This window comes from Dryas octopetala, chromosome 4, assembly GCF_963921425.1.
Source record: "Dryas octopetala chromosome 4, drDryOcto1.1, whole genome shotgun sequence".
NCBI lineage: Eukaryota > Viridiplantae > Streptophyta > Magnoliopsida > Rosales > Rosaceae > Dryas > Dryas octopetala.
The window spans coordinates 15,046,456-15,059,782 of NC_141369.1; the positions used below are offsets into that span (position 1 = coordinate 15,046,456).

Below are 13,327 nucleotides of genomic sequence, written 5' to 3' on the forward strand. Positions count from 1 at the left end.
TATTGAGGTGCCTAGCTGCAATTTTCTGAAGAAAGTGTTCTAAAAAAGTACTTGCCATGCAGGAAAATGAAAATTTGAAGAGGGTCTATGCGCTTGTTTGGCTGCACAATAGTTAAAAAGCGACCCTACTTTGCAGTGAAATTAGAGTCCAAGCCTTATGCCTCAACCTTTTTTTCCCGTCGACTTCAATTAATGTTGGAGAAAAATTGGATTATGGATATTTCACTAAAGCAAAGAATGAAGTGAGTGACAAGAAAGATTAGCGAGTGACCGAGCGAGGCTGGCAAGGTTGTCATCCTCTGGGCATGAGAGAGAAGGGAAGAGAGGGAGAGAAAGAAACAAAGGAGAAAATTCTCATGAGCAATTGAAAAACCCCAAACAAAACAAAGCATGCACAACATTGCCGAGGCTAGAACAAAAAGATAGAATGTAAGGTGAAAATGTGAAATACATTGTTGGACAAAAATAATTTCTTTATAAAAAAGAGTAGTCCCCATTTTAAGATATATTATTTTTGTTTTCATCTCAAAGATGTTCAAATGGACATCTCATTCTTACTTAAATATAGTCTTTACATAAATGTGAATATAACATTACATGCAAAAGAATTCCTTGTGAAAAAGATGTTACGTTTAAATGAATTTTTCATAAAAAATAATGCTTGGGATGTCGATATATGAGCAATAGAAAAAATAAAGTGTGAGTGCGTGTTTAGAGACTACTGAAAGGAAGAAACTTTTATCTTCTCAATTACGAAAAATTACAAGAAGAAAGACTTCGAACCCTTCGGTGGGCTCTTTTTGCATTATGGACTCGTCTTTAACAAACTTTTCTCCTTTTTGTTTGCCTTTGATTATGTTTAAATGAGCTTAAAGCCTTAAATGGATAATATTTAAGAGAGATGGGAGAAAATGAGAGGGAAAGAAAAGGAGAGGATCCAACTCCTTCATAGTGAATGTAGGTCTAGGGGTGTGTAGGCAAGCTCAATGGACCTGTCTAGATGTGGAAATTTATCGCAAAAGACTTCAGTACTACTTAAAGAAATATTCACTTAATATATCTAATGATAAAATAATCATTTATTCAATTGACAAACTCTCTAAGCCCACCTTGAATCATCTTAACCGTCTCGGTCTCTCTAAGCACAATCAAACATCCAAATTTTGGCAAATCTCATGTGCAACTCCACCTTGAGCATTAATTGGTTCTTGCAACCTACTCTACCTCAAACCCGATCAAGTATGCTCCACCTAGCTTGGGCTCTAAGAATTTCCTATGAGCAACTCCACATATTGGGCTACTCTACCTATTGGCCAATTAAGTCTTCACTAAAAGACCTCGACGCAACTTGTTAAGGAAATATCCTACTTAATATGCCCAATGATAAAAATCACTTTTTTCATTTTGCTTTCAACAAAAGGAGAGAAACCAATAGCTAATTGGAGATAATCAAACCATGAACCTTACCTAATCTAACCCTTACCCCATCCACCCACCACTTCGGCTAACCTCAAGGATTTTTCTATTTAATATTGGCGGGGGCTATTTTGACCACTTAAAATGACTGAGTTGACCACCCTCAATATTATTTTAGAGTTTATTCCAATTTTACCTTTAGACCAATTAAAGAAAAAAACAAAAAAAGCTCTCCCCACCAACACAGGCACACAGACACAGCCACCACCCCCCCTCCCAACCCACACTCTCAACCCCACCACCACCCCCAACCTTTGCCGGCAAGGTCGCCGGTAGCTCGTGACACCTCCTCTCATCTCTCTCTCTCTCTCTCTCTCTCTCTCTCTCTCTCTCTCTCTCTCTCTCCTTCTCTCTCTCTCTTATCTCTCTCTATCTATCTCTTTCTATCTCTCTCCTTCCCCTCTTCCTTTCTCTCTCTTTCCTCTCTCCGATCTATTGGGTGCGATGGCGGTTAAGTGTGGTGGTGTTGGGTGCAGTTGAATCGGTGGTGTTGGGGGCCGGTTTGGCTGGGGTTTGGAGAGAGGGAAGAGAGAAATAGAGAAGATAGAGGGGGGAGAGAGAGAGAGAGAGAGAGGAGAAAAGGTAGGGGTTTGGACTGTCGGCGACCTTGCCAGCAGTGTTTGGGGGTGATGGTGGGCTAGGTTGGTTGGTGGTAGGCTAGGTTGAGAGTAGTGGTGTTGGGTGCGATGGTGTTGGCGTTTGACTATGGTTTAGAGATAGGGAAGAGAGTGAGAAGAAAGAAAGAAGAGAGAGATGAGAAGAGGCATGAGGTTTGGATCGCCGACGACCTTGCCGACGGCAGCTGGGGTGGTGGTCAACTGGGTTGGTTGCATTTTTTTTTTTTGTTGTTGTCTGGGTTGTTTGCATAGGGGTAAAATAAGAACAATGTGAAAATTATTTTAGGATGCTCAACTCAACAATTTAAGGTGATTAGAATAGTTTCCGCCTTTAATATTTAGGGTCCTTTAATTAGAAGTCCAAAATGAGAAAGAAAGTTAAGTCAAACCCTAGCCGGTTAAAAATTTAAGCAGAAACCCAAACTGTCCACCGAGCGTTCGGCAGATGCATCAGCGTGAATCTGCAAGCTAAAACATGCATTTACAACCTAAAATATGTTATCTGCAAGCTAAAAAGATGCATCTGCAATCTAAAAAAAACATCTGCAACATAAAAAGATACATTTGCAACCTAAAAATGTGCAGATGCAGATGCAGATGCATCCGTAGATCTCTCGCCAAGTTACCAAGCGCTCGACGTGCTGAGGCCTCAGCAAGTTACCGAGCGCTTGGTAGTGAATTTTTTCATCTCCACCTGCGCGTATACGGACAAATCATTGGGCTGAAACTTAATTTTTAAATTGGCTGGATTTGTAGTTAAAAATCTTTCAAAAACTTGATTTATGAATAATTTATTATAATATTTAATGTAAATATCATGTTGCATTCTCAAATTTGAACATTTTCAAGTTCTATAAACTTCAGGCTAATATAGATACTATATTTTTAGAACGAAAGAAAAAAAAAATTAAATACTATATGTTGCCTCGGTGCCTCCTATATATCATTGGTCCATCATACTATATATCACCATATGCTAGAATAATGTGGTGCGGAAAAAACAAAAAAAGGTCCTATATATCCGAGCACCGGGGAACATGCAATAGACAATACCTTATCGAAATATCCATAGAAATCTCACCAAAAACCACAAAACCACAAAACTTAATTAAACAATAAACAAAGTGTTTGATAGTTTGATTAATTTCTTGCAAATTACATCATCTCATACTAATTATAAATTTATAATACAATTAGCATATATAATAGTGCATGTGAGGACTACCGAGAATAAAACCCAGAATTAATTAATTTTGTGCCACACCAATCTTGATGTTCTTTCTTTGCTGAAATCCATGACCCTCCTTTTTTGTACGTTACTGGGCATTCACTTTCCTCCTCCTTTTTGTCTCGAATTTCAAAAGTTTCCTGATCTGTCTGAATTAATCTAACGCAAATCCACAACCAAATCAGCAAAGGCACTCAGTATGAACCTGTAAGACTTTTTCTCATTCAGGTTCAAATAACAAAACAAAAGCTCCTCCATGAAATTCCAATCCACCTTGGCTTGATTTCGCAGCCGGGCTTCGACCATCTCGTGCATGGAGCGCCTGAAATCATCGTACGGGCTCGGAGAGTACGTTAAAACCGCGATGCAGTCGTTGGGAAGCGTGACATGATCATCATCACCACCCATGCTGCTTGAACATTGTGTTGTTGTTGTTGCAGACTCGTTTAGGGTTGGAGTTGACAATATCGAGCTCAACCCCACTCCGTCCTCGGACGTCACTGTCGTGCTCGTCCGAGCCTCCTCCATGACCGAGCTCGACAGCCGGCCAGGGGTCACAAAGAACCTGTTGGAGCTGCAAAGATCCATGGCCGGCGGATCGATGTTGAATCGAGGCGATTCGAACAAAACCCCTCCAGGGTTTTGGTCATTTTCATTAAGATGATCAGAAGGTCGAACTTTTTTTAGGTGTGGAGTTGTATCCCAAAAGGCTTCAGAAGAACGATCTTCTTTCAAACACGGGGCAGAACGAAGTTGACGTTCTTTACTCCTTTTTTCATCTTCATCCTCATTGTCATCTTCGCCATCTCTCAAATAAAGTGACCTGAAATTTTCGAAGAGAAACTCATCGATGTCAGAGAGTGTTGCTGCATCGTCGTCGTTTTGGGCCTCGTTTGGTTCGCGATCGATGGCAAACGATAGGGTTTTGGGGTGCTTACAGCCTGAGCGGATCCATTTTGTAGAGGGCAATAAGATTTGTGGGGGTGGTTTCTTTATCTTGGAGAGGTAGTCTTGAAGACACTTCTGGAGTTTCTTGGGCATTTTCTTTCAAACCTCTTTGTTTGGTTTGATGGGTTTGACTGAGTAACAGAAAACTTGGGGGTGGAGTAGTTTATAAATAAACAAGCAAGGAAAGTAACATAGAGATACAATTGTTTTTGAAAAACGTTCTTTAATGGCATTAAATTAGATGGGAATTTTTCAGATTTTGGGGAATCAAAATGTATAAAAATTGATTGGAGGAGGATGTATTACTTGACTATTGCTCCAAGATTTTGACCATTTCTGAAAATTTTGCATATAAAGGAGATATATATAATATGAGAACTTTTTAATTAGGATTGTTTTGGAAGCAAAGTAATGGGGTTTTCTTAAAAATAATAAATATGTACCTCAGACCATTGGTGCTGAATCTAAAGATGGCATGCCATTGATTTTTATTTGAGGGGTTTATGTGAGATATTAATGTCATTGGCTGGAGTTTCTATTGAATGGCCGGTAATAAGTTGGGGATTGATTTAATTACTTTATAAGTCAACTAATTTAAATTTCGAGAATTGATAACTGTTTCCTTTTGTTTGAAAATACTAATTAATGTAATTAATATATCCTTCACAAACATATATTTTTTTTCCTAAAGATGTTATCTTTGTTATTTGAACTTTTCTTTTTGGTCTATAATATTTCACACCTGAAGTTTTTCGTGATAGAGTGCTGGAATTTTCTGTCAACTAGTCTTGGTTTTTCCAGCTTGCAAGTAAATTCATTTTGTCTCTGTTCAACACTCCTAGCTGGCCTCTGCTACATCAGTATACTGTGTGCTTTGACAATTATCCCCAATGATTCAGGTGCAAGTGTATCCAGCCTTCATTTGCTCAACCTTGGACTTCCCCGCCCACTATATATCCAAAAGAAATTAAAAATAAAAATAAAAATCTTGACTTGCTTAAACCATAAATAGCGACATTGCTCTATCTATTGGCTAAGATTAAGCTAGCATTTCTAATCTAAAGCATCAATATAAGACAAAAATATCATGTTTCTTCTTTTTAAATTAAAATATTTTCAAGATTATAACAGATGAAAATGATTATTTTTGAAAGGTGCTTGGATTCATTATGTTACGTTGTCTTTAACATTTTTATTAAACTGTTTCTTTATACGAATTATGTGTTTTACATAAAATACAAGTTCCGTTCTAGGCTTCTAGCTACATCCATTTAAAATATTCTTAGCGCGCTGAAATCATTTATGTGGACTTTGAATAATTTGGGACTCGTTTCATTTGAATACGTAGGCTAATTAAAATATCAAAATACTCCGTAAGGTTGAAAAATTATTATGTATAGTCGATGAGAAAAACTTATCTATCTCTCCATGTGATACCACATGGTATTTCCCCCTCTTTCACTATCTCTCTCTTCTCTCACTCTCACTTATTTTTTGTCTCTATCTCTCTCTTCAAGAAATGCCACATCACTACAATATGAAGATAAATAAGTTTTTTCCATAATCAATATATCGGTCACGTTGTATAATCAATTCACAGGTTATAATATGAGTGAGCGACATATTTATACTTGTAGAGTCTTATAGAGTATAGTATTAATAACATACTCTTATATTATAATATGTAAATTTATTATATCACGTGATAATATGTCGAAATGGTTTGAGAAGGCTTAGTAAATTGCATGATTCAGACTTTAAAGGGCCAGCAACATCCACTACACAATTTCTCAACTCATTTTATGTAGCCATCATATTAGCTTTGCATGACGTTGTTTCGGGAAGGCTTAGCGGATTGCATGCTTCAGACTTAAAGAGCCCAACAATATATACACTAGAAACCTAATTTTTTTTTTTAATCAAGCTATCACTTATGCAATACTTATAAAACAAAATTCTATTTATAATACTAACAAAACCATTAAAAAAAATTCTTTAATTATATAATGAGTCATACAATAAATTTAAAAAAATGATAAAAGTTACTCATTTTCTTCATATAATACTAGTTAAAACTGTTTATCGTGTTATAATCGTATTATATATATCTGATACTAACTCGACCCGTTTATTATTCATGTTTAGTTTATCGTGTTATAATCGTATTCGTGTCAAGAATGTTCATCCTTAACCCGCTAACTTCGTGTCGGGTTCATATAGTATTATCATGTGCCATGTCAAATATTGCCACATCTAACCTATGATATGAATGGTACATACCAAAGGTACAAATAGTAAATACCAAAGGTACAAATAATGAATACTAAATGTACAAATGTTGAATACCAAAAGTACATATGAACCTATCTTTAGTACACATGGTGATACCAAAGCACCTATCTCCACAAAACAAAGATCGATGTTTAGAAATACCACAATTAAATAAATTAATCAAACAAATCACCTTACAAAACTATCACTTCAAATCTCATCATTTTAAACCATAAGATTCAAGTTGCTAAAATGTTTTTTTTTTCTCTCTGTTCAAGCTGATTGCGGTGTGTGACATAATCCTTTTTTACTTTTTTTTTTTTTTAATGAGCTTGATATTTTCGTGTCTCTGACCAACTAAACGACGTCGTAAAAATCCAGCCACTTGGATCTTCAACGGAAATACCTGACGTACACAACACTTCCAATTTTGATAGACAAAGAGAGAAATTAACAGAGAGAGGACGATCGAGAGATGGCAACGAACACCGCGAGAGAAGAAAGAAGAAGAAGAATTGCAGAGAGGGGGTCGGAGCGAATGGCTCTCATCACCGGCCGAATCCAATCTCTCCTGCCTCCACCGCCACCATTGCCACCACGTCATGTTCACGTCATTGGTACAACATTTTATCTACCATTCCATTTTGTTATTAAATTCAATCCCTTCATGTTGTTGATATATCGTTCATGGTTTGTGAGAAATCATATGATTCATGTTAATTATTTTGGTTTCAATGAAATTAAATACAGCAGTTTCAGATACTTTAAATTTTTTTTTTTTTTTTTTGCTGTTACATATGGATGCATACATGCTCTGTATTCCCTACGACTTAGGCCTAAAAAATGAGATTATATGCTAATAAGAGATGTTTGGCAGTGCTTTTATAATGTTTAAAACTTTAAACAGATGGTTTAGATGGTCAAAAGTGTTTTTGGTAGCCCGCATGGTAGAAACAACTAAAAATGCTTTTTGGATTCTAAAAACATTTCGTAGTATTTCTGAATGTTTCCTTGAGAAACACCTGATAGCTTTGTCAGGAAGTGCATATAAGTACTTGTATTTCTGACAAAAATTTTTATAAAAGCACTCCCAAACATGCTCTAAGTTTGCACTAGGGCCGACCCCTGCGGTTTTTGGAGCCTAGTTAGATGAACTATTAAAATTGGGCCCTATGTATATTTAACATTAAGAAAATGATTTGTGATTATTTTGATATACATAGATTGAGTGGTGTTCTTATCAGTTTTTCTCTGGTTAATTTGCTTCTGGTTACTGAGGGTTATGATATTGATACCCCCTGCAGGTTCTACATTAAAGGCATTACATGAAGTTAGCAATGAAGTTTTAAGGCAAAACAATTTTGAAACTGAAACCCAAGATGAACTTGAGTCTTGCAAATGTGACACAACTACAAACACTATGCAACCCCAATTGGGTTTGGATAACAACACCAAAAATCAACCATTGTTGGACACATCAATAGCTGAAAAGGCACCAAATATTGATCATCATACAGAACCTACACACAGGCATAGAAGGAGGACCACAATTTTCTCTTCGAAAAGATTGAACTCCTGCATAGTAGGATCTGAGAACACGCGCATTTTGTGTGCTCTCATAGTATCATTCTTGGTGGTGTTGTCTTATGTTGATTATGCACTGTTAGGAATGAACTTGGTTAACTCAGAGAGTATTGTGGCCTCAAGGCCTGTTTACATCATCCTATTAACTGATGTAACGATCGTGTTGGCACGATTCATCTACTTTGAGAGTGGAGGAGAGGAGGCTGCAGAGGAAGAAATTAGAGTGAGGCCTCAAGATCATGGGGGACAAAATTGGGTTTCAGCAGTGAAGCTTTTGGAGAGGGGTTTGGTGGTTTACCAGGCAATTAGAGGTGTTTTCATAGATTTCAGTGTTTATGCAGTAGTTGTCATTTGTGGCCTTTCTCTGGTGTAGCCTTAATTAATTTGGTTCTTCATCTCAGGTATATATATCCAGCTCCTTGTATATCATTCCACTCAATATTTTAGCCAAACTATGCCAATTAGAAACAATTTTCTTTTCAATTCTATTATGCATGGTCTTGCAAATTTGATGGCATGCATCATGTTATTTGTGCACTTTTATTGCTATCTTTTGAGAATCAGAACCTTACATTGTGTGCTAACACTATAATGGGGTTTTTGATATTGCCTTTTTACTTCTTGATCACATCTTATACAATTAATTGTCAATGAGTATCCCATTTAGTGTTAATTAATATACAGGAAAAAGCTTCCTATAGTTTCCTAACTTGTGATTATGGCTTCTGAAATTTGTAAATGATCATCTTTCACACTAGCTCATCAATCCTCTCCTTCACTCAAATTGTTTTACCTAGGGATGGAACCTGCAGCCTTAGAAGTTGAGGTAATTTACCTAAGGATTCAGTTGGCTAGCTTGGGCCCAACCTCAGCCCCATGTACAGCCCACTTCCAGGCCCAAATGCAGCCCACACCCGTTTTCACTTTCCCCCATGTCTGGTTAGGCGGAATATGCTTTGCCCTTCTTCACGTTTAGCTTGGCAGGGAGCTGCTGAGTCATTAAATGTGTTTGGCACACCAATTCAACAGCATAACGCCAAAAGGCATGGGTGTTGAAAATGATAGGACTTAGGAGTACTGTCCCATTGTTCGGCTTTATCTATATGTATATAACTCTCTGACCCTTTCAGCATTAGGGGGTGGGCATTAAGATTAAAAATATCGAAATCATACCGTTCCGTGCTATTCCGTATCGTTTAGTCTCATTCCGTTTTACTGTTTTCAAATCCCGTACCGATCTCAAACGAGATGGGATCGGTCCTGAAGGTTCAATACCGGGATGGTCTCGTCCCGTACCGATTAATTAAAATTTAATTAAAAATTTATTTATTTCATTTAATGGGCCTAAATAACACTAAGCCCAATTCATTTTTTAACTTTCACCCAAAAATCCAGCCCACACCTGTGAGGCCCGTGACTCCCAAATGGCCTAAATGAGTAAATGTCTAATCCCAAATTCCTAATTTCTGAACAGACTTCAAAGTTTAACCCAACCCTCTCCCAACGGCAACGTCCAGCACTCTCCCTAAGTGACTGAGTCCCAACTTCGCATCACAGAAGCCGTCGCTGTCGCCATCGCACCAGCCTAGCTCCCCCTCGCATCACACCACTGCGCGGCCTACGCCAGCACATTCGCACCAGCCTGGCAGGCTAGCAGCCTCTCTCCCTCTCCCATCGCACCATTGCACCAGTGTCACACCCCAATCCTGAATAAAATCTAATATCTAGGAGTGAAGCATGACTTACGTTTTAAATCGCAGATTAATAAAATTATTTCTATAATTAAGACATGAAAAGAAAAGAAAAGAAAAAAAAAGAAAAGAAAAGAATATAAAATAATTGAAGAAACTAAGTAAAGTGAAAATAAAAAAAATACTTTATTTAACAAACTACTATTCCAAGAGTACCATACTAGATGTTCATCTTTTTATATATTACAATGTATTGGTAACCAAACAAAACATAGTACTCCAGCAAATTCTCTAAATTTCCCTTGGGTATTCCACATCATTGGTCATATTTCCATCACCTGCACGATCTATTAGGGTGTGAGCTTTTAAGGCTCAGTAGGGTATAGTGATCCCTCATGGCCAGTTCTCACATTTAATCAATGTCTCAGTAAAAGAAAAAAAATACAAATAATGATTTCAATTATGTGCAATGAGAATGTGTGTACTCACTCCTTAACCATTCCCGTTGACACATACCCAAAACAAACAGGCCTACACGTCCCATACCGTGCATCCTTCCACTGTGGCCCCGAATGTCCCAAGTATGAGCCAACACCCGTCCGTCCCTTAAGCCCAAATATTTTGAATATAATTAATTCCACTTTTTCTTCAATAATTCTTCCACAAATCATGAGATCACCAGGTACATCTCCCTTTCTCCATGGTATCTCTAATAAATCACGAGACCACCAAGTTCATCTCTCTCTCTTCTTGGTGTCTCAATTAATCATTTTCTTAACCTTGTTCACAATCACACTTTCTTTATGCACTTGTGATTATGCATGTAAAGATAAACATTAATGCATGTATAGAGAAATTAAATAGTACATGCATAATAATTTAACCTTACGCAATTTGAGTGTATCACAGACTTAGGAATTTCACAGTGCACACACAAGATTAATAATAAAAGCTTATTCACAAATATAATGCACTTGATACATTTAATGAAGAAATAACATCACAAGTAATAAAGATAAATTATCACAAGAAAATAAATCACACAACATGACACAAAGATTAATTGTAATATAGTCCAATCATTGGGGAAATAGAGACCCTACCTTAATTTCTTGAGCACAAGTTCCTTCTTGGTCCGTTCCTATGTGTTCGGGTCTAAAAAGTTTAAAAATATAGTTTAGATATAACTTAATTAAATTTAAATGTATTTCACTCTCTTTTTAAGGAGAGTGTAACTCACACTATAACTTAGAGGTGTCGGATTGACGCGAAACTTGTACCAATAGATTCGTATCGAAAAATAGAGTTAGGAGGGTGATAATTGGGCGAAAACGGTCGTCGGAAACAGTCGCACGTGCCACCACGCGCCGGCGGTGCGAGTGGGGTGGCTGGCCGGTCACTGTTCATCGTCTCTTTAAAACAGCCCCTGTTTTCCAAATTTTCCAGTTTTTTTATCTCATTTTTTACTCGACTTTTGACCTATCAAAACTTCACTAAATAGAGCAAACTTATACTTGTTTTAAAGCTCTACATCCCCTCTTTACAACCATATAAAGAATATGAAAAATGGACGGTTACAACTCAAGTTATAAGGCTCGAAGGAGGCCATACGAACATGCGAATTTTCTGGAAATATTTCCAGATTTTTCATTTTTCTTGGTTTTTCATTTTCTTTCATTTTCAACCCTCAAAACCTATTCTTATGGCTATAATAAGGTTATAAATGACCTATTTTTAGTTTAACAATATTAAACAAAGAGGTATAAACAAAATTTAAAAAATAAAAGTTTTAAAAGAAAATTGCTAAGGACACCCAAGGTTCCTTCAGCTCACCTTCCTTCCTGTCATTTGGAGTTAAAAAGAGGCTAAAATTTGTGATTCCTACAGTAAAAAGAAAAAAACAGAGACTAAAAGATGTTAGTTCAATTATTTAAATAAAGTCTAAACAACCAAGAAGGATGGAGTTTAACTTTGAACTCTAACCTTCTCAATTTTCTTCCCTCCCCTTTCTGTCCCTTTCCAGTTCACTCACTCACTCACTCTCTCTCTCTCTCTCTCTCTCTCTCTCTCTCTCTCTCTCTCTCTCTCTTCTCTTTCTCTTCCTCTCTCTCTCACTCTCTTCTTTTCCTCTGTTCAGTTTTGTTACTCAAGAGTATTATTAAGCATACTTTATAGTCTAATTGGCTTATGTTTTTCAGTTAAGAGGAGATGAACCTAATCATTATTTAGATAAGGACTCATCCCTCTAAAGGAATCATCACCCTTGATCAAGGCTTAGGTGTTCTAATTTGAGAAGGCTGATGGCGTTGGTTGTTATCCCTTCTTCCTTTTTTTTTTTTTTTTTTTTTTTTTTTTTTTTTTTTTTTTCAAGTTGGGCTTTGTATGTTGTAGAAAATTGGGCTAAAGCCTAAACATTAGAAATGTAGCCAAATGTTTATTTATCTATTTATTATTATTATTATTATTATTTTTTAGGACATTACAACCAGCCCCTCTCCCCCTTGCATCGCACCACTGCATCTTCCTCCATTTCTCTTTCTAGCGACCAGCACCAGGCCAGCCACCCCAGCCACTCTCTTCCTTCTCACTTTCTCCATCTCTCTCTCTCTCTCTCTCTCTCTCTCAAGCGACCAGCACCAGGCCAGCCACCCCAGCCACCTAGCCACCTAGCCACCTCAAATTCGAGCCACCCAACCACCTCCAGCCCGCGCGCGACCCAGCCCAGTCACCCACCTAGCCGTCCGGCCACTTGCCCAGCCACCCAGCCATCTATTTTTCTTCTTTTCTTCTTTTCGTCCAGGACTGGGTTGGTACTGAACCCGTATCAAACTGGTTTGGTCCAGGACGATACGGTACTAGAGCTCCAAAACGCCCACCCCGTCCCGTACCGATCCTGAACCCAAAGCGTGAGACGGGATAAGGTTAGCCCCCCCGGGTCCCGTGCCCACCCCTATTCAGCATGCAACTACTAAAGCTGCCGACAAAAACTAAAGTTACACACAACAAAAGCAAAACAAAATTGAGATTTCAGCCGACTAACTATTTATCATATATATCTAGTTTTGCCAGAGAAATCTTCTAATCAATTTCACACCACACGTTATAATAAGAATGATCCAAAATATTGATAGTTACAACACATTATATATATATATATATATATATCAGACTTTCTAGCAAGTAAACTGTTTTATTAGTTAGCACACTTTTGAAATATTTATATTGATTGGCTTCAGTGGCGGAGCTGGGATTAAAAACTTAGGTGGGCTATGGCTGCAAATGAATTGGGATAGTAGGCTGTTTATAGGACTGGTAGTGGGCTATAATTGAATTGGGCATTATTTTGGCTATAAAATTTGAGTGCTACTATTTTCATCCCGTGTCCTAATTTTTCATCTACTCTATAATACCCCTTTTTAAATATTAAGAAATAATAATCCTCTTTTTTCACCACCAAACCTAAAAAGGATCAAACCTTTAACCTATCATAATTCTAATTAATTTATCCACTC

The 13,327-nt window shown here is 37.4% G+C and overlaps 2 protein-coding genes across 3 annotated transcripts in view; one reads left to right on the forward strand and one right to left on the reverse strand.

Moving 5' to 3' along the window:
- Positions 1-3,332: 3,332 nt before the first annotated feature.
- OFP14 (ovate family protein 14) lies at positions 3,333-4,517 on the reverse strand. The gene has a single exon (XM_086242271.1). The coding sequence runs from the start codon at positions 4,360-4,362 to the stop codon at positions 3,481-3,483; it is 882 nt and encodes a 293-aa protein (XP_086098397.1). The 5' UTR covers positions 4,363-4,517; the 3' UTR covers positions 3,333-3,480.
- Positions 4,518-7,008: 2,491 nt separating this feature from the next.
- Positions 7,009-13,327, forward strand: part of LOC147287196 (uncharacterized) — a 35,744-nt gene continuing 29,425 nt past the window's right edge. The window contains exons 1-2 of one of the 2 annotated variants that reach the window (XM_086242261.1): positions 7,009-7,157; positions 7,845-8,629. In XM_086242261.1, the coding sequence (XP_086098387.1) occupies positions 7,016-7,157; positions 7,845-8,497 (795 nt within the window). In that variant the 5' untranslated portion in view covers positions 7,009-7,015 and the 3' untranslated portion in view covers positions 8,498-8,629. Of the gene's footprint in view, positions 7,158-7,844; positions 8,630-13,327 lie in introns of those variants that run through there. The other variant, XM_086242260.1, reaches the window with a different exon arrangement.